Source organism: Amborella trichopoda, chromosome 11 (genome assembly GCF_054954075.1).
Source record: "Amborella trichopoda isolate Santa Cruz 75 chromosome 11, AtrichopodaSantaCruz75HAP2 v2.0, whole genome shotgun sequence".
Lineage (NCBI taxonomy): Eukaryota > Viridiplantae > Streptophyta > Magnoliopsida > Amborellales > Amborellaceae > Amborella > Amborella trichopoda.
Window position 1 is genome coordinate 46460447 of NC_142346.1, and position 18865 is coordinate 46479311.

The 18865-nt window shown below is 34.6% G+C and overlaps 2 protein-coding genes across 2 annotated transcripts; one reads left to right on the forward strand and one right to left on the reverse strand.

Moving 5' to 3' along the window:
* Nucleotides 1–10314: 10314 nt before the first annotated feature.
* HSD5 (hydroxysteroid dehydrogenase 5) lies at nt 10315–16077 on the forward strand. The gene is made up of 6 exons (XM_088851057.1): nt 10315–10522; nt 11297–11489; nt 12732–12817; nt 13192–13323; nt 13573–13737; nt 15531–16077. The coding sequence occupies exons 1-6, from the start codon at nt 10340–10342 to the stop codon at nt 15807–15809; spliced, it is 1038 nt and encodes a 345-aa protein (XP_088707183.1). The 5' UTR covers nt 10315–10339; the 3' UTR covers nt 15810–16077.
* Nucleotides 16078–18277: 2200 nt separating this feature from the next.
* LOC18427694 (Integrase-type DNA-binding superfamily protein) lies at nt 18278–18865 on the reverse strand. Its single transcript, XM_006836743.3, has one exon. The coding sequence runs from the start codon at nt 18863–18865 to the stop codon at nt 18278–18280; it is 588 nt and encodes a 195-aa protein (XP_006836806.1).

Genomic DNA, 18865 nt, shown 5'->3' on the forward strand with positions numbered 1-18865 from the left:
TCTTATTAAGATCAATATATATGGGTTGAAAAGCTTATATATCCCAAAATTTTGGGTCTTAGAATTACTCTTAGATTGAATAAAAGAACAATAAAAATCTTTTGGCTAGGAGGATATTTTGGTTTTTACGTGTGCATGAGAAAGATGTAAAATGTAATTTATGCCAAGTAGGAATGGTGAATGGGCTTAGGCAGTCAAGGTGGTGGGCGCCACATTGTGACCTCGAGCGTTCAATTCCTACCACAGCCCCAAGTTAACATTCGATATGAAAAATCTATTTTAACTACAAAACTTGCAAATTTACATAGGCATTTAGTAGCAAGTGCAAAGTAAGGAGACCATAATGTAATCAAAGTACAACAAATGTCAACGTTGTATTTTATTTTCTAACTAGCTGGGATCACCAGCTACAAGAAATTTGGTATGTCATTATGCTTTATGAAGAGTCATATCTTGAGTGAAGCCATAAATTTCTATATCTTTTTCGACTACTTTTAATCATGTCTTTTTGGCTTACCCTTTGTCTTTTTGAACTTATCATTTCTACTTGAATTAACTTGCACCTCCTAACAAGTGATGTACTGGGTTTGCTACACATGGTTAGCCCACCAAGTTTAGTTTCTCTCATCTAATCGACTATTAGTATCACACTTTAATTCTTTTGAATGTACTCGTTTCAGATTCTATCCCTACTTGTCATGTCACTCATCCATCTAAACATCTTTATCTTAGCTACACTCATTCTATGAGAAATTACAACAAATGTCATGTGAAAGGATTTCTATAAAACAGTAATTTGAAATCATGGAGCTGATTCTAAATCGCTTGAGTTGGCTCAGGATCAGGATTCAAACAATTATGGAGGGAGTCATATGAAAACAAATGAACCTCGTGCGCCGAGGTTCCTGATAAATTTAATAGGAAAATCGGCCTCCGGTCCAATAGTCGACTATTCTCTAACTAACTAGGACTTTGGATCCTTGAGCCCGAGCATGAGTCTGCATTACTAAACACTGCAATAGGAAAATGAACCAAAAAAAAAAAAAATGGAGCGAAGGCTTGCCTTCTATAATGATCATTAGCATGTACACTATGTTCCCTCGGAAGCCAAATTTTCTTCTACTCCCTCAGAAGATTTGTGTGGTAGGATTTTTTAAATTTGAAAATTTGGGGACCATTTAAGAATTACTAGACGATTTTCTCAAAAAAAAAATTAAAATTTGAGTTTTCTAACACTTAGAACTCACCATTTAAGAAATTATTTTTCTATTAAAGTTAAATTATGGGTTGAAGAGGTTATATCCTCAAAATTTAGAGTGATAAAAATAGTTGTTGGTGGGTTTTTACCGTAGGGAGTAAATAAACATTCTACTCTTGTGAGGGTAGAATATCTTTTAGCATGATCATTCGACTCAATACAGCCAAAAGATATCCTGCCCTCTAAGGGAACAATTGCCCATTTCCTCCCTCGAATAAATTTCAAGGTACGAATATTTTTAATATCCCAAATTTTAGTGATGTAACCTCTTAAGTGTATTGATCAACCTCAATAAAGAAAATTTTCAAATAGCGTGTTCTATGTATTTAAAAAAAATAGCATCCTAAGAATGAAAAATGAATGTTCAATTTTCAGTTGGCAAGATCTAGGTGTTAAAGAATTTAAAATTATTTTTTAAAAAATTTGAAAATAATCATAATTATTCTTAATTGGATCCCAAAAAATTAAATAAGAAAAGCCCTTCAAATAACTATTTTTACGCAACTACACAAGGACCTGGTTTCTATGTGGCCAAGCCTGCATATGTAAACATGTGGGCCTCTTGATAAATCTATTTTTGATGGATTTGGGGACTTAATTTTTAAGGACATGTAATTTCTAACATGGAGATCATGAATATGAATAAATAAATAAATTTTTAAAATTAAATACAATAATTTTAGTAAGAAAACATTTGGACCGTTAGTTTCCATTGTTTTTTTATAGAGCGCCTACTTGCATCCATATTTAAGATGGACGCTTTGCATCTTTTGGACAGCATATGTAGTAAGGAGTCAATATATAGTATGCTCCTGTGGGAGCATGCTATTCGTGACCCAATGAGAGGCATTACAAGCGCGCAGAGAGAGAGAGAGAGAGAGAGATGAGCGAGAGAGAGAGAGAGTTCCATTTCCATAATATGAGTGGCATTTGAGGATAAGATGAACAAGGATTTCCTTCGAAGATTCAACCAAACATGTTGTAAACTAGAAAGGGTCTCTCTGCACATGACTCTCTCCATTTTGAGCTCCTACTCTAACATAACAAACAGAGGAAAAAAGAAGAGAGAAAAAAAAAAAAAAAACTAAAACTTGGGAAAAAAAGAATTAATTGATGCACCATGCCTGCTACACATCTTTGCAACCTAGATCAATGAGTGCTGTAAGATCCAAACTCAATCCAATTGAAGCACGAGGGGATCACACACGTAAGAAGGAGAAGAAATGCTCGCAATCCGAAATATGGTGCTGAACAAGACGAGTACGAGTAAAAATAATACAGAGGAGTGTTAGGCGCGGCATAAATGCCAGTGCCAGGATTCAGAGGGGGAGGGGGACAATTTAGCGCAGATTCTGGGGAAGGAAGTGGAGGTGACGGCGGCAATGGTGGAGGTGGTGGTGGTGGTAGCGGTGGTGACAAAGGAGGAGGAGACGGCGGAGTTTTCGAACATGTGTCCTGGCATGTCACACATGTTGTGCTTATAATTTGAGGGGGAGGGGGAGGGGGACAAGGGGGGAGAGCAGACCATTTGTTTGAGGTCTTGGAAACAGCCAAGTGAGGGTGAGATAGTGATAGAAAGAGGAAAAAGAGGAAGGCATTTGCAATGGAGGGGGTGAAATTCCTTTCCATCTTCTGGCTTGGAATTTGAGTTTGTTGGTTTGGTTGATGGTGGTGTATGGGGAGAGGGGCTCTTATGGTGGGGACTTCATTGCTTATCTTGCATTCTACTCTTTGCCAAAATCATGAACTTGGCAGTTAGTGTTGAGTTGTTAGTTAAGTGGGAGGGTCTAGGTCCCACCATCCCTTCTGTTTGGTTGGCTATAGAGAGAGAGAGAGAGAGAGAGAGTTTCACATGTTAAAAGAAAAAGAAAGTTGGAGATTCAAGAAAAAAAAAAAAAAAACTCTCTCTATATATTTGGAAAAAGTTTATAGAGAGCCGAGGCTATGAACAATCGAATTAGACCCCACCTCAAAAATTTCATTAGAAGAGGTTGTTTTGATGCCTAAATATCTTCAAATTGATCATCTTGACATTAAGATGCATGGACATGAGAAAAGAAAAATGGATTTCAAGTTTTGAAAATAGTGCATCTTGTAAACACATTTTTGAGCCATCAATTTTCAATATTTTCAAGTTTTTATAGATATGCTCGATGTATACTATGTTTGAATCTTCAAATTTTATAATTAAAGATGAAAATATATTTTAAGGCTATCACAAAGAATCTAAGTATTGAAACCACATTTTTCGACACTATTTGAAGGTGTACTTTACTTTGATTGTTTATAGCCTCTGCTTTATACAAACTACACCTACTATTTATAAGGCCAAGCTTTCTATGCTTCCCCTATAACATAAAACTTGTATACTTCCCCTTATCCAAGCGTCTATCCTGAATGGAGGGCTAAGATTGCCCCAATCACAATGTCACGTCTCTACACTATTTTATTTGTAATTTTTTTTATAAATTATTTTGACACCAAAATCTGTACATCCAATCCTTTATTAAACTCGCACTAACACAAATATTAAAAAAATATTTTCAATAAAATAAAATGACCAAAATACCCTTGAAAATTTTAAAAGGTATTTTGGTCATTATATTTTATCAAAAAAAAATTATTTTTAATATTTTTATAGGTGCGTACCAATGAGAAAATGGCACGTACCAAATTTAATATTCATATAATTTGTAAAAAAAATTAAAAATAAAATACTTTGAGTGGCTCCTTGATCAAAATTAGACAGCTGGATGGTAAGCGAAGCATAGATATTCTATGTTTTTGGTGAAGTATAGAAACCTTTCCCCTATATATATATATATGAAAAGGTTTATATAAGGGTGAGGTCCTAAACAATCAAATTAAGGTGCACCTCAAAAATTCACTAAAAGAGATTGTTTTGACTCCCAAAAATCTTCAAATCAATCATCTCGACCCATTGATGTATGGACATCATAAAAAATAAATTTCAAGTATAGGAAATAGTGCATCTTGTAACGTATTTTTTAGGCAGTCAATGTTTAAGAATTTCAAGCATTTAGAAATTGGCTCAATAGGCACTATTTTTTAAGCTTCAAATTTTATGATTAGAGATGAAAATGAATTTACGGGCCATCACAAAGACTTTCCACACTATTTGAAGGTGCACCCTACTTTGATTGTTTAGCACACCCATAGAGAAAGAGAGTCTCCAAGTCCTACTCCCACTTGATATTTTTCTTTTTTATTCCAATGCAGAGACAGAGCAGATGGAAGAAATTTGAGCAAGATGTGTGGGTATTTTTATTTAATTTTCTTGTAAATCATATTTTGAAATAAAATTTTAGGAGAAATGCACAGTATTTAGACACCAAAAAGATCAAAAAATCATAAAAAATAACAAATGATGAAAATGCACATGTCATGTCGATGAATGTAGCCGTTGTGTATACTCTACAACATAGGCATACTGGCACATAAAATCGACATCTATGAATATTCAAGGTTACATCACTCTAATAGTGAACTTGGAATTTTTTCATCATCATCATTATCTAAACCTTATCCCAACTATTTGGAGTTTGCTACACAAATCTTTCTCTACCATTATACCTATCAAGGGCCATATCCTTAGTCAACCTAATAAGTCTAGGATTTATGAAAAGATGTGGCAAAGTTTTATATTAACTAGATGTGGTAAAGTTTTATATTGGTTGCCATACCTAACACAATCCTCTTCCTTTATCCGGACTTGGGACTGACATGCTTGGCTTGGGATTGCCAAGGCAGAGTTAAACTTAGAGTTTCTTATTCATGAAATTTTTATCATAAAATAATTTTACAAATAAGAAATTTTCATAAGCAATAACTTGTTTGAAAAAGGGAATATTAGCAATTTTAAGTTACTTTCAAATTTTAAATATGAGTTTGAAAAATTCAAAAATTACTTTTAATTTTGATGAAATTTTAGGGAATTTCATAGGATAGTAATATCCTCCCTAAATACATGAACAATAAATAGTTAAAAGTCATTTTTTTAATTTTATAAATTTAAAAGTACTTTTAAAAATATTTTTGCACTTTTTTTTTAAATTAAAATTTGGCTGGATCTCTCTTTCTTGTCACAAATCTTAAAAGATGAACATTTGATGCATCCCCTGACCCACCAAACATTTCGCCACACTCACATACATCAACACGGATCTGATATGGGTTCTAAGTACCCTCGACCTAGACCCAACTGGCTCCACAATTCATCTGCAAAGTTAGGTTTGTTGGACCTGGTCTTGATCCATTCACCGACTTATTTAGAAAAGACCCTATACTTCCACTATAAACAATAGGGAAAGTGTAGAATGAGATTATTTATCTTTTATACAAAATGGTCACAATAATCTTAACCACTAGATGTAAAGTTGAGTGGCTGCATTAATTCCATTGATCAAGCTTAAACTTCAAAAGAATTTTTTTTGAAATTTGTGACACATCGAAGCTATCAAATTTCACATCAAATGGTTATAAGGAATTGTGACAACCTTGTATAAAAGGTAAATGGTCTCTTTATATACAATCCCAAAATAATATATTAGCACAAAGTATATCATGATAGGTGTGTACATATGTTACATGTAACGTACAGTGCGTTTTAGGGACAACGGATGGATGAGATGAAACATTTTTTCGCTATTTTAACGGTTACATCTGTCTCGAAGATCATATAGCAGTATGCTACATGTATCATAGTAATCATCCTTATAAAGTAACGTTGAAGCTTTAGATGGATTGCGCACCAGGTCTTTTTTATCACCAGATTTCATTGCCAGGCTTCTACATCTTATCCTCAACAAATTTTTGCGTCCACTGGATTAACAACAATGAGTGTGTATAGAATGCTCCTACAGGAGTATATTAGGAGTATATTGTATATTAACTCCCTTGGATAAAAGAGCTACATGGGAGAACTTTTTTGATATGAAATTTTGAGATCCACCTAAACATTACTGGATTATTATTTTAAAAAATTTAAATAAAATTTGAGTTCTTCAACACTAAGATCATGTCTTCCAAAAATTGGATGGCCCTTGTTTAATTTTGGGATGATAATTTTTTCAAGCACATAGAGTGTCAGATTTGGAAATTTCTTTTCTTTAGGTTCGTCCCTAGGTTTTCATGATTACATTCCCAAAATTTAAGGTTCAAATGATAATCCTAACTTAGGTTTTACTCGAGGGAGCAAATGGACTGTATGCTTTCGCGGGAGCAGCGTATCTTTTGGCAGCACCAATTCATAATTTTGGCAGCATATCTTTCACTGGCATAATTGTGCTTTATAGTTTGCATCAGTCGTATAATTTATTAAAGGTTTTCTGTATTATAGGCCCATTTACTTTAGGATAACGAATAATCATTTTTAGCCATTAGATGTGAAATGCAACATATTGAAGTATATCACAATATTTAAAAAATTTTATTTTACTCCTAGTCAATGACACCCCAACTACCTTATTTACATCAAATAGTCAATAATAATTGAAATATCCTTGTACCAAACGGAAATAGCCACATCATATACATTTTTGTGTATCTTTGTACCAAAAAGCAAATAGTCATATTATATACATTTCCTAGACCGTGCATTTTGTTGTGTTCCCTTTTCTTAGTCAACTAATTTGTCGGGGCTTCATATTCTTAAGGGCATGGTTCTATGATATTTGGCGAAATCCCATCACAAAATTCTGCTAGAAAATACAGTTCTAGCATTTGGAAACTTTATGACTTTTGCATTTGTTATAGAGTAATGATCTTATGGGACCCTCCTCCACCTATGTGCATAGGACTCCAAAAGATCACAATTAAAGTTAATACAGATCTCTAAAAAAGTTATCATATGGGTGTAGGACTTGACTTTTCTATAAATTCGTACCAAATTTAATGGTGATCTTTTGGGGTCCTATACACATGAGTGGAGGAGGGTCCTATAGGATCATTTCTCTTTGTTATATCATTGGAGTACAAAAATTTGATGTTCTAAAATTTATGTAAGATTTGTGAACATTTAAAATAGGGCAGGCTTTTTGAGATGGCCCCAATTATGATGTCATGTCTCTACATTATTTTATTTTTATTTTTATTATTTTATAAAATAATTTTACACCAAAATTTGATCGTCCACTCCTCTCTTAAACTTGTACATGTAAAAAATCTAATAAAATATTCTCAATAAAATAAAATAACCAAAATACCCCTAAAAGTTTTAAGGGGTATTTTTGTTATTATATTTTATTAAAAAAATATTTTTAATTTTTTTTTTATGTACTCCCCATTGAGATGATACACCTACCAAATTCCATTTTTATATAAATTGCAGAAAAAACTCAAAATAAAATATTCGGAGGTGTTGGATCTAGATTAATCGTCAGTGGCTCACTTGATCTAAATTGGATGGCTAGGTGGGGGAAAGGGAAGGGAATATATATCTTTTATGCAATAGGGGAAGTATAGAAACCAATGGTTTAAAAAACGGATCGGTGACCAAGATCGGGCTTCCAAAAAACCGATCCGTATCGACGAATCGGCTATCCGGATAGCGAATCGGCGATCCGGATCGAGAATCTGGTGAATCGGTCATAATAAAGTTTAAAAAAAATTCGAAAAAATTATTAAAATTCATTATAAATATTGTTTTTTAGGAATTCAATAAAAAATGAGGGTACTCCATTAAGAATTTTCATGTTTTTGAATGAATATGCGAATATTGATATGTTCTTTCCCTGCATGAACCGCCATTCAGCATTTAATTTACAGTATTTCATGCTCATCCCTACACTGTTGCTGTTGGGACTCGATATGTGAATAATATGGCTGGGATAGGGTGGCCTCAGAATCATCATCTCTCTCATTTTCTCTTTGAATAATATGGATTAAAAAAAAAAAAACAAATTTTCAAAAAAATCGATCATGGATTAAAAAAAAAATCACAAATTTTCAAAAAATTCTATCATGGATTACAAAAAAAAATTCGATCATGGATTAAAAAAAAAAAATCACAAATTTTCAAAAAATTCAATCATGGATTACATAAAATTCGATCATGGATTACATAAAATTCGATCATGGATTACATAAAATTCGATCATGGATTACAAAAAAAAACAAACAAAAAAAAACAAAAAATTCAATCGTGGATTACAAAAAAAGAAAAAAACAGTTCGATCATGGATTACAAAAAATTCAATCATGGATTACAAAAAACTCTATCATGGGTTACAAAAAAAGCAAAAAACAAAAAATTCAATCATGGATTACAAAAAAAAAAACAAACATTTCGATCATAGATTACAAAAAAAAAACAAACATTTCGATCATGTATTACAAAACATTCGATCATGGATTACAAAAAATTCTATCATGGGTTACAAAAAAAAAAAAAAAAACAAAAAAATCGATCATGGATTACAAGAAAAGAAAACAAACATTTCGATCATGGATTACAAAAAATTCTATTATGGGTTACAAAAAACCAAAAAATTCGATCATGGATTACAAAAAAACAAAAACAATTCGATCATGGATTACAAAAAAATCGATCAAGTATTACAAAAAAATCTATCATGGATTACAAAAAAAAAAAAAAAAAAAAAAAAATTCCGTACGGACTCGCCGATTCCATATAGTGAATCGGCGATTCACTGTACAGATTTCCGATTTTTTAGGCGATCCGGTCCCATTTCACGATTTCTGAGTCGAACCGGGCGAGTCCGGTTCGACTCGGCGTTTTTTAAAACGCGGATAGAAACATTTTTTTTAAAAATATATAGTTTAAAAACGTTACAAGATAGGCTATTTTTAAGTCTGGATTCCATGTTTTGTACTTACCCAAAAAAATTAGTTTTATTCAAAATTATGAGTTTATCAACATCAAGATGATCGGTTTGCAGGTTTTGGATGCCAGATTTTTAGATATAAATTTGTAAGGGTGAGGTTTGTATAAGGCAAAGGTCCTAAACAATCAAAGTATGGTAGACTTTCAAATAGTATCGAAAGATGCTGTTTCAGTATTGGAAAACTTTGTGATGGCCTAGAAATTACTTTCATATCCAATTATAAAGTTTAAAGCTTCAAAAATAGCGTAGATCGAGCAGATCTATAAGCACTTGAAAATCTTGAAATTTGATGGTCTAGAAAATGTATTACAAGATGCGTTATTTTCAATACTTGAAATCATATTCGTACATCTTGAGGTCGAAATGATCGATTAGAAAATTTGTAGGCATCAAAAAAAAATCTTCTAGTGAATTTTTGAGATGCTCCATAATTTGATTGTTCATGACCTCACCCTAATATAAACTTTTTTTAGTTTATAAAGTTGTGCCATTGCAAAATATCAGGAACGCAATGGGCTGGGCTAGCTTTGGCCTGAACCTAACCAAGCCTAGAGATCTTGGCCCATGCCCAGCCTTGACCCTATTAAGGCCAAACCAAGGCATCTACAATAAAAAAACAAAAACAATAAAATAAGGAAAAAAAAGAAGATTGAGCTGGGGCCGGATAGAATTGGACCAGTCCTATCATAGGCCTAGCCTAAGCCCAGGCCCGCCTGACCCTCTGACTCGACCCAAACCCTAGTTTTTTTAAAAGTAGGCCCGACTGGGGCAGTGTCAAGCCTACAAAATACTTTCCATGCTGGGCTGTTTGTCGCTTCCTCTCTTTAACCTACAAGTGTAGCTACATTGACAAAGATTCTGACATGGTATTTTGTATACTAATACAGCATTTAGTTTGGGGTTTATTCAGCTATTTTATCTTTTTAGGCAGCCCAATCACAATCCTATCACCATTTCATTAGGTTAACTATTTTCTCAAGCTAAATTCAGAAGAACTTTACGTAATACATATCTAAATTTAGAGAAGTTTCTTCCAAATGTCATCATATCATAAAGCTACCTCAAGACGTGTACACAAACACCCTCATGCATGAAACATTTGGTGGTTGAATTCCCCCTACTTTCTCCCTCTTCCCTCCATTCTTATCACCTTCCATAAACATATATAGCAGTTCTCTCTCTCCAGACCTTGGCCTTGCAGAGCTTGAGCTTGATCATGGATTTGCTGAACTCTCTGCTAGATTTGGTGGTACCACCTGCTGGCTTGGCTATGCTGGCCTTTGCATGGCCATCTCTCTCTTTCCTCCATGCATGTGAGGGAGTTTATCACTACTTCTTTAGTGAGAATATGGATAACAAGGTTGTCATTGTCACAGGGGCTTCTTCAGGCATTGGAGAGGTACATCTTCAACAACCAATGATTTCTCCAGTTTGTTTTTTTTTTTTCGTTGGGTGTAGGTCTGAATGGTCTCTTGTTTCTCTCATGAATTTGCAAATTTTTATTTCATTTTGGTCTTTACTCAGATCTCTTTCTTCATCCATTGTTTCTCTTGCATTGGGATATTTGATAGGAGTAGGTTTAACCTGCTCGCGCGGGAGCATACTATGCGTCTGCTCCCTCAGAAAAAGGACCCACTTAATAGGATTGAGATTGAGGAACTTTCTCGATCTGAAATTTTGGAATCCGGTTTAGAATCATCAGATGGGGTCTTCATAAAATAAAACTGGATTTTCAATTCCTAAATACTCAGATTTAACTGGCTAAAAATTGAACAGTCTTATGTTCAATCGCAGGACATTCTTTTAGGCATAGGGTATATAAATATAAATTTTTTGGGGGGTCAAGTTTGGTTACTAGGTTGATAAATTAACATCCCAAACTTTGTTTAGGATATGTTCCCGCAGGAGCATATAATTTCTTGACATTTAATATTATTCTTTAAGCGTTCTTCTAAACCTGGTGTTCTTTATGTCTGGAGTCCATCTAATTCTTTCAATTTTCAAGCAAGCTTTTATGACTCATAGGAGTTGAACTTTGAAAGTGTTTGCTATGAATTTGATCTTATTACATAACTTTGATTTTAGGTATACACATCTAAGTAATCTGTGTGCATGCATGTATTTATGTGAGTTTAAATGGTGAATTTGTTGTTAATTTTGTCAAAAAATATAGCAAATAGCATATGAGTATGCAAAGAGGGGAGCCAATTTAGTATTGGTGGCAAGGAAAGAGGATAGGCTTTGGGGAATTGAAGAAAATGCAAGGGCACTAGGTGCGAGGCATGTTACAGTCAAGGCTGCAGATGTTGTCAAGGAAGAGGATTGTCGAAGGTTCGTCGACGAAACCATCAATCAATTTGGTCACTGTGAGTTTCACTATCATTACTAAATAACCCATTTTCTTGTTTTTTTGTTTTTCCTTTTTTATTTTTAATTCATTTTTTATGTAATTTATCAAACTAGCCCTAAGATTTGAACTATTTAACAATTTATCCATATTTTTAATCCATCATTCTTTTGATCAAATTTGAAATTGCTCATTAAATGCCACATCAAAAGTCGTTTTTAAATTTATCAAAATATACCTAAGAAAATGCAAAATATATTTCAAGCTTCAGGGTATTTCGATAAATTTGCCTTTTTCTATCATTTAGGGTAAAGTAGGACACACAAAAGCATCTTAGAATCACAAACATGCTTCGGTTATCAAGGTTTCCTAATCACTATTGCCTAAAAACTATGTCCAAGATAAATCTTGAAATTATATTTCATGGAAATTACAAAGAAAATGTAATTTATCATTTTTATTACGAATAAGACAAATGGTTTTAACTAGTGGAAAATATATATTGGTATGAATATGCTCCCTTTTCAACTTGAAGTTTTGGGACTCACTTTAGAATCACCAAATATGTACTCGAATGAAATGAAAAGTTTATGAGTTTCAAAATACTAAGATCTGACCATCCAAAAATTGGATAGTCTCGATGTAATCATGGGACGTTTATATTTGGGGCGCATTTAGAGCGCAGGTTTTTTTTTTTTTTTTGAGGTTAGTCACTAGGTCAAGGAGCTTATATCCCCAAAATTGGTTCATAACAGTACTCCTAAGTAGAGTTTCACTCCATTGTTTGGAAAAAAGGATCGATGGGCGGATCGTCCACCCGATTGGAATTGGCAGAATTGGTTCTAGCAAAATTCTTTGAAAAAAATAGAAAAAATAAAAAATTGAGGAATATATAATATATAATGTAAATATTCTAAGAAATAAGCATAAGCGTCGGCTTGGCTAGGCTGTGCACTTGGAGGTACTAGGTCGTGGGTCAGGATCTTCATCTTTAAAAGTCCTAAAAGAAAAAAATCGTAGAAGTTTCTTTTAAAAGGAGTACGCTACATGTTGTGGGGTTTGAACTGATCCATCCAAATAATATGCTTGTTTTTGGGCGATTCCCAATCTGGATCGGCGATTTCTGTTCCAGACCCATGACTCTTTAAACACTAGTTTTACTAGAGGATGATTTGCTCCTATAGAAGAATATAATCTTTTGACTATTGGTATTATTGATGATTTTTTTTTTTTTTCCTGTTTTCATCTTTTTTTGTTGCAGTGAATCACCTAGTGAACACTGCAAGCTTGGGGCATACATTCTTCTTTGAAGAAGCAACGGACACGTCTGTATTTCCCCATATGATGGTATTCATTTGAATCTAGTGGAATAATTTGATATCATGAGTTCTCCAGTGCTTTTGAATACTCATTGTTGAATATAAAACTTCTCCTTTAAGAAAATTTTGATTTCTCTAATGCTACTTTAATCCCTATGTCTAAGGTTTGCATTATATTAAAAAGCCAAACACACTAGCAAATAACTTTTTGGTAGTAAATGAAACTTATCTTTTAACCGTTCAAAAAATAAAAGTTTTTGGTTATAACTGTTCGTAAATATAACTTTCCTAGACTAAATATTTCATCATGTGCATATCTTCTTAATGTCACAGAGAAGAATACATAAATTTGTTCTAACTCTTTGGTGTTGTTTTGGGATGTTATGTTGGTTGTACTATTAGGACATAAACTTTTGGGGAAATGTTTATCCTACATATTTCGCCCTTCCACATTTGAGGCGCAGCAAAGGTCGGATTGTCGTTAATGCATCAGTCGAGAGTTGGTTACCAATGCCTAGAATGAGCCTTTATGCTGTAAGTTTAAAAATATTTTCTTCCTTGGCTCTTATGCTTAGGGTTTAGGGTTCAAGGTTTAAGGAAGAGGCTGAAGTGAAAAAATATATAACTGTTTAGCGACAAGTCCATATCATTTGGCCGTGGATACACTCTATAGAGCAAAACATCACAAATGTTGTTTGTCACATTTTATCTTTTAGCTTATGTGCATTGATGTTTATTGTCATGTACTTGCTATGTTAACGGTGTTTTGAGTTGTTCATTCAGGCAGCAAAGGCAGCAGTGTTAAACTTCTATGAGACACTAAGGTTTGAAGTGATGGATGTAGTGGGGATAACTATTGCTACTCATGGTTGGATAGGGAGTGAAATGACTAGGGGAAAGTTCATGTTGGAGGAGGGAGCTGAGATGCAATGGAGGGAAGAGAGTGAGGTGAGTATCTTTTTGACAATCTAATAAGAATTTATGTTACAAGACCATTTTGGTTCGGCTAAAAAAGGTTACAATCACCACTAGTCATTGGATGTGAAATTGGGCAGCCAAGATTGTGTGATTTCTTATTGAAGTGAAATTTTTTTTATCTCGGACCTTGAGTGTGGTCGATTTCACATCTGAGAGCCTAGCTAACTATTTCCAACTTTATACAAAAAGTAAATAGTTCTATTGTATACTTCCCCTGTCTATTGTGTTTGCCTTTTCTAGTTTGCCCTAAAGATTAGGCCTAGAATCATTAAATGCTAATGTCTTTACATATCAAACTCCATCTAAGTCGAAACTAGAAGCTAACTCTCTTCATTTCACTCCACAGCCTCAAGAAAATAAAAGCCCAAATGAGAAAATATATACCCCCAGAGAAGTAATGCTTTTGTTATACGGTTTATTATTCCAGCCATGAAAGCTTGTTCCTTTTTTCATTCTTTTAAACTTGTTTTAGAATTTGATTCCAAATGAATTTAGTTTCACATTATTTTGCCAAAAATTTAATATGGGACTAAAAAAGGTCATCAAGGCACAACTGGCCTAGTTGTTTTTTGAGCTCAAACCGTAGCCCAAGGCCTAGTTATTTTTTGGGCTCAAACCTTTGCGCAAGCGCAGCCCTCTGGCTTTAGAATGAGCGGCTTTGACATGAAAAAACTCCCACATGTGGTTAGGTGTTGGAGCATTTTTACACTAATTAGTTGCCAATTGATTTGAAAAAATGCATTGGGGCCAATTGATAGGAAAATACTCACCCCTAACCACCCCTAACCACATGACAAAAATACTTCGGGTGAATATTTTCTCGCAAACCAAATGTGCCCTTAGTTTACTCCCGCTAGAGCACTTAATACACTTGCTCCCTTGGGCAGAAGTCTTACTAAGAGTTTTCCGTTTGAAATTTTGGGATCCACTTTTTGATTCATGTGATGAGTATTTAAACAAACAAACAAAAAAAAGAATTTTGAGCTCCTAACCACTTAGAAATGATCTTCCAAAGATAAAAACTAAGGCGTTACTTTTTCCAAGCATATATGGGTCCTATGATTCTTTGCTAGATTGAGGAGGCTAATCCGCAATAGTTGGGGTCTTAAAATAATCATAGCTATGATTTTACCAGAGAGTGAATGGACCATGTGCTCCCTCAGGAACCCATAATCGTTTTTAGTTATAAGTTGTAATATATGTTTATTAAGGGGCTGTATTCTATAGGACCACGTACCTCTGGTACAAGGAGTATATAATCTAATGGCTAGAGGTGATCAAAATAGACAACTCACGGTGTGTCACAAGGTTGGAGACAATTCTTTGTAGTCAAGTCAGAACACTTCAGCTGCATGATTTTAAAGGGATTGTATGCTGTGAGACTATTTATCTTTGTTACAAGGAGGTCGTCAAATTTGATGGCTTGGGGTGTAAAAAAAAGTTTGAGAAATGTTTTTTTGAATTGAGTCTAGTCAATAACACACTCATGATTTCTTGATTTTAAATTTGAAATATGATGGACAAGAATAATTGTAACTTCCTCGTATTAAAAAGCAAATGGTATCTTTGTATATTTTCCCCATTTCAAATCTATCAAGAAAGACTTACTGTGATATATCTATTGAAGAAAAAAGTTACTGTGATCTCTTTATGCTTAAGATGAATGATCCTATTTGTTATTTTTCTACTTATGAATGAGAGAGAGAGAGAGAGAGAGAGAGAGAGAGAGGGCAGTAATGGTGATTTCTGGTGTCCATTTTCAGGTACCAGTGTCAAGTAGAAAGGTGGAGGAGTTTGCAAGGCTGATAGTGTCATGTGCTTGTAGAGGAGATGCATATGCCAAATACCCAAGTTGGTATGACATATTTTTGGTGTACAGGGTCTTTGCACCTGATGTTCTGGGTTGGACATTTCGCCTCCTCTTTGTGACTCAACCCACAAGGAAAGCCTCCCACTATGGAGGGGGAAGGCCCCTCTTAGAGACCACTTCTCCAAGGAAGCTCCTCACAAGCCCTTTATCATCCTTCTCTTCTCAACAATAATATCTGTTAATTCCACTCCCTATTTCAATGCCTTTTACCCCCTTGTCTCTCTCTCTCTCTCTCTCTCTCTCTCTCTGAACACATGCCTGCACTGGCTTTGCTTTTTAAAGAATTTAGTCTGCTCTGTTGAAATCATTTGCTCTATGTTTCTTGCTTCAAGCCACTTGGATATTTGCATTTCATGCATTATTTGATTTGTAGACCAGCAATAAGGACTTTGTGAGCTATGTCCAAGGTAAATATATGTTTTTTTTTTTTTCAAAAGAAATTGGTTTAGTGCAAGGCTCTAGTTATGGAAGAGTGAATTTCTCAAATTTGCTGCTCTTTTATAGTCCCTATGGATGATGGTTTCTTGCAGTCAAGGTTTATCATGTGTACAAACCAGCGTTTTAAAAAACGCCGAGTCGAACCGGACTCGCCCGGTTCGACTCGGAAATAGTGAAAAAGGAACCGGATCGCCCAAAAATCGGAAATCGTCCGGTTCTAGAGAGAACTGGACGATTCTGTACAGTGAATCGCCGATTCACTGTACGGAATCGGCGAGTCCGAACAGTGAATCGGCGATTCCGTACGGAATTTTTTTTTTTTTTTTTTTGGTAATGATAGATTTTTTTGTAATCCATGATCGAATTTTTTGGTTTTTTGTAACCCATAATAGAATTTTTTGTAATCCATGATCGAAATGTTTGTTTTCTTTTCTTGTAATCCATGATCGATTTTTTTGTTTTTTTTTTTTTTTTTGTAACCCATGATAGAATTTTTTGTAATCCATGATCGAATATTTTGTAATATATGATCGAAATGTTTGTTTTTTTTTTGTAATCCATGATCGAAATGTTTGTTTGTTTTTTTTTAATCCATGATTGAATTTTTTGTTTTTTGCTTTTTTTGTAACCCATGATAGAGTTTTTTGTAATCCATGATTGAATTTTTTGTAATCCATGATCGAACTATTTTTTTCTTTTTTTGTAATCCACGATTGAATTTTTTGTTTTTTTTGTTTGTTTTTTTTTGTAATCCATGATCGAATTTTATGTAATCCATGATCGAATTTTATGTAATCCATGATTGAATTTTTTGAAAATTTGTGATTTTTTTTGTTTAATCCATGATCGAATTTTTTTTTGTAATCCATGATAGAATTTTTTGAAAATTTGTGATTTTTTTTTTAATCCATGATCGATTTTTTTGAAAATTTGTTTTTTTTTTTTTTAATCCATATTATTCAAAGAGAAAACGAGAGAGATGATGATTTTGAGGCCACCTTATCCCAGCCATATTATTCACATATCGAGTCCCAACAGCAATAGTGTAGGGATGAGCACGAAATACTGTAAATTAAATGCTGAATGGCGGTTCATGCAGGGAAAGAACATATCAATATTCGTATATTCATTCAAAAACATGAAAATTCTTAATGGAGTACCCTCATTTTTTATTGAATTCCTAAAAACCAATATTTATAATGAATTTTAATAATTTTTTCGGATTTTTTTGAAGCTTTATTCTGACCGATTCACCCGATTCCGATCCGGATCGCCGATTCGCCGATCCGGATCGGTTTTTGAAAAGCCCGATCCGGGTCACCGATCCGGTTTTTAAACCATTGGTACAAACACAAGGGTTAGCCTATGAGCTTCTCTTTCTCTCTCTCTCACAAAACACATGTTAGCACTAGCTTTGCCTATAGTTAAATTTAGTCTACACTGTTGAAGTCATTTGGTCTATGTTTCTTGCTCAAACCACATGGATATTTGGATCCATGCATTCTTTGATATGTAGGCCAGCAATCATGTCCAAGGAAAATATAGGGTTGGTTTTCCTTTGGTTTGGTACAAGGCTTTAATTATTGAAGGGTATGGATTTCTCAGGTTGGCAACTCTTTTGTAGTCCCTATGGATTATGGTTTCTTACATTAGAAGGCTTATTATGTATGGAAACTCAAGGAATGAGGAAGATTAGCCTATGGTTTGCCCTTGATGCAAGAGGGCACAACCAACTTCAAGGATTACATGTAAATCTATTTATTAAGGAAAGCCTTCCTATCGTAAGGAGTATGGAGAAACCATATTCCACATAGTCCATAGACGCTCATGAAAAGTTGGTAGATCCTAGAATTATGTATTTTCCTGGAGGATCCCACTCTGTCTGTCGCCGGTCCACCATTCCTTGAAAGGTGATGACCCTAAGGATCATGTAGTCCTCACGATTACAATATTACTTCACTAATCATTGTCAAAGCCTGTCCATCATTCCTAGAAGGGTGATGACCCTAAGGATCATGTTGTCCTTACGATTACAAACATTACTTCACTCGTAGTCCTTATTACAACATTACTGCACTTGTTGTCCTTACGATTACAACATTACTTAGCTCATCATGGTCAAAGCCTTTTTCAAATTAATTCGGATCGTCTTACAATATTAATATTACTTCATCTAAGTATTACTTCATCTAAGCATGAGAGTTACATGTAGATTTCTATATCATCAATAGAGAAAGTCAGTCCATCTCCCTCACCCTTGCTTCTCAAATAATCCTCCAAGTAATCTTCCTCAACAGATAATGGTGCGTTAGATAGGGGCGTTCTCTCCCCATGTGTCCCACTATCTACGGCGCACCCGATGCCGGTTTCTCGCAATCTTCTCTCAAGCTCGGCGTCAGCAGCAGCTCCAGCATCCCTTGCAGCCGCTTTTATAGATGTTGGGGACCTGTTCATATAGGAACCCACCATGGAAAAATTTGAATTTCCCGCCAAAAAGTTCGAGCTTCCATTTGGTAAATTTGAATCCTCAATCGAGAAATTTGGGAAGTTCAAGTACTTGGGGGCCACTATTGGGCCTCGCAAACACAGCATTGCGGTGTCGTGAGCCGTGGCTGCAGCCTCTGCATTGTTATAAGTACCGAGCCATAGTCGCTCTCCTGTTTTGGGAATCCGAACCTCAGACACCCACTTCCCCCATTGTCGTTGCCTGATACCCTTGTACCGTGGTTTACATGGGTCCGATTTCGATCTATGCAGGCGAGTTTTCCGGCACGCATTGGGTTGCTCCAT

Coding starts and splice junctions, on each gene's coding strand:
- LOC18427694 (XM_006836743.3), bottom strand. CDS start 18,865: ATGGAGCAACCCAATGCGTGCCGGAAAACTCGCCTGCATAGATCGAAA.
- HSD5 (XM_088851057.1), top strand. CDS start 10,340: ATGGATTTGCTGAACTCTCTGCTAGATTTGGTGGTACCACCTGCTGGC. Junction 11,490..12,731: donor CATCAATCAATTTGGTCACT/GTGAGTTTCACT, acceptor TTTTTGTTGCAG/TGAATCACCTAGTGAACACT. Junction 13,324..13,572: donor CTAGAATGAGCCTTTATGCT/GTAAGTTTAAAA, acceptor TTGTTCATTCAG/GCAGCAAAGGCAGCAGTGTT.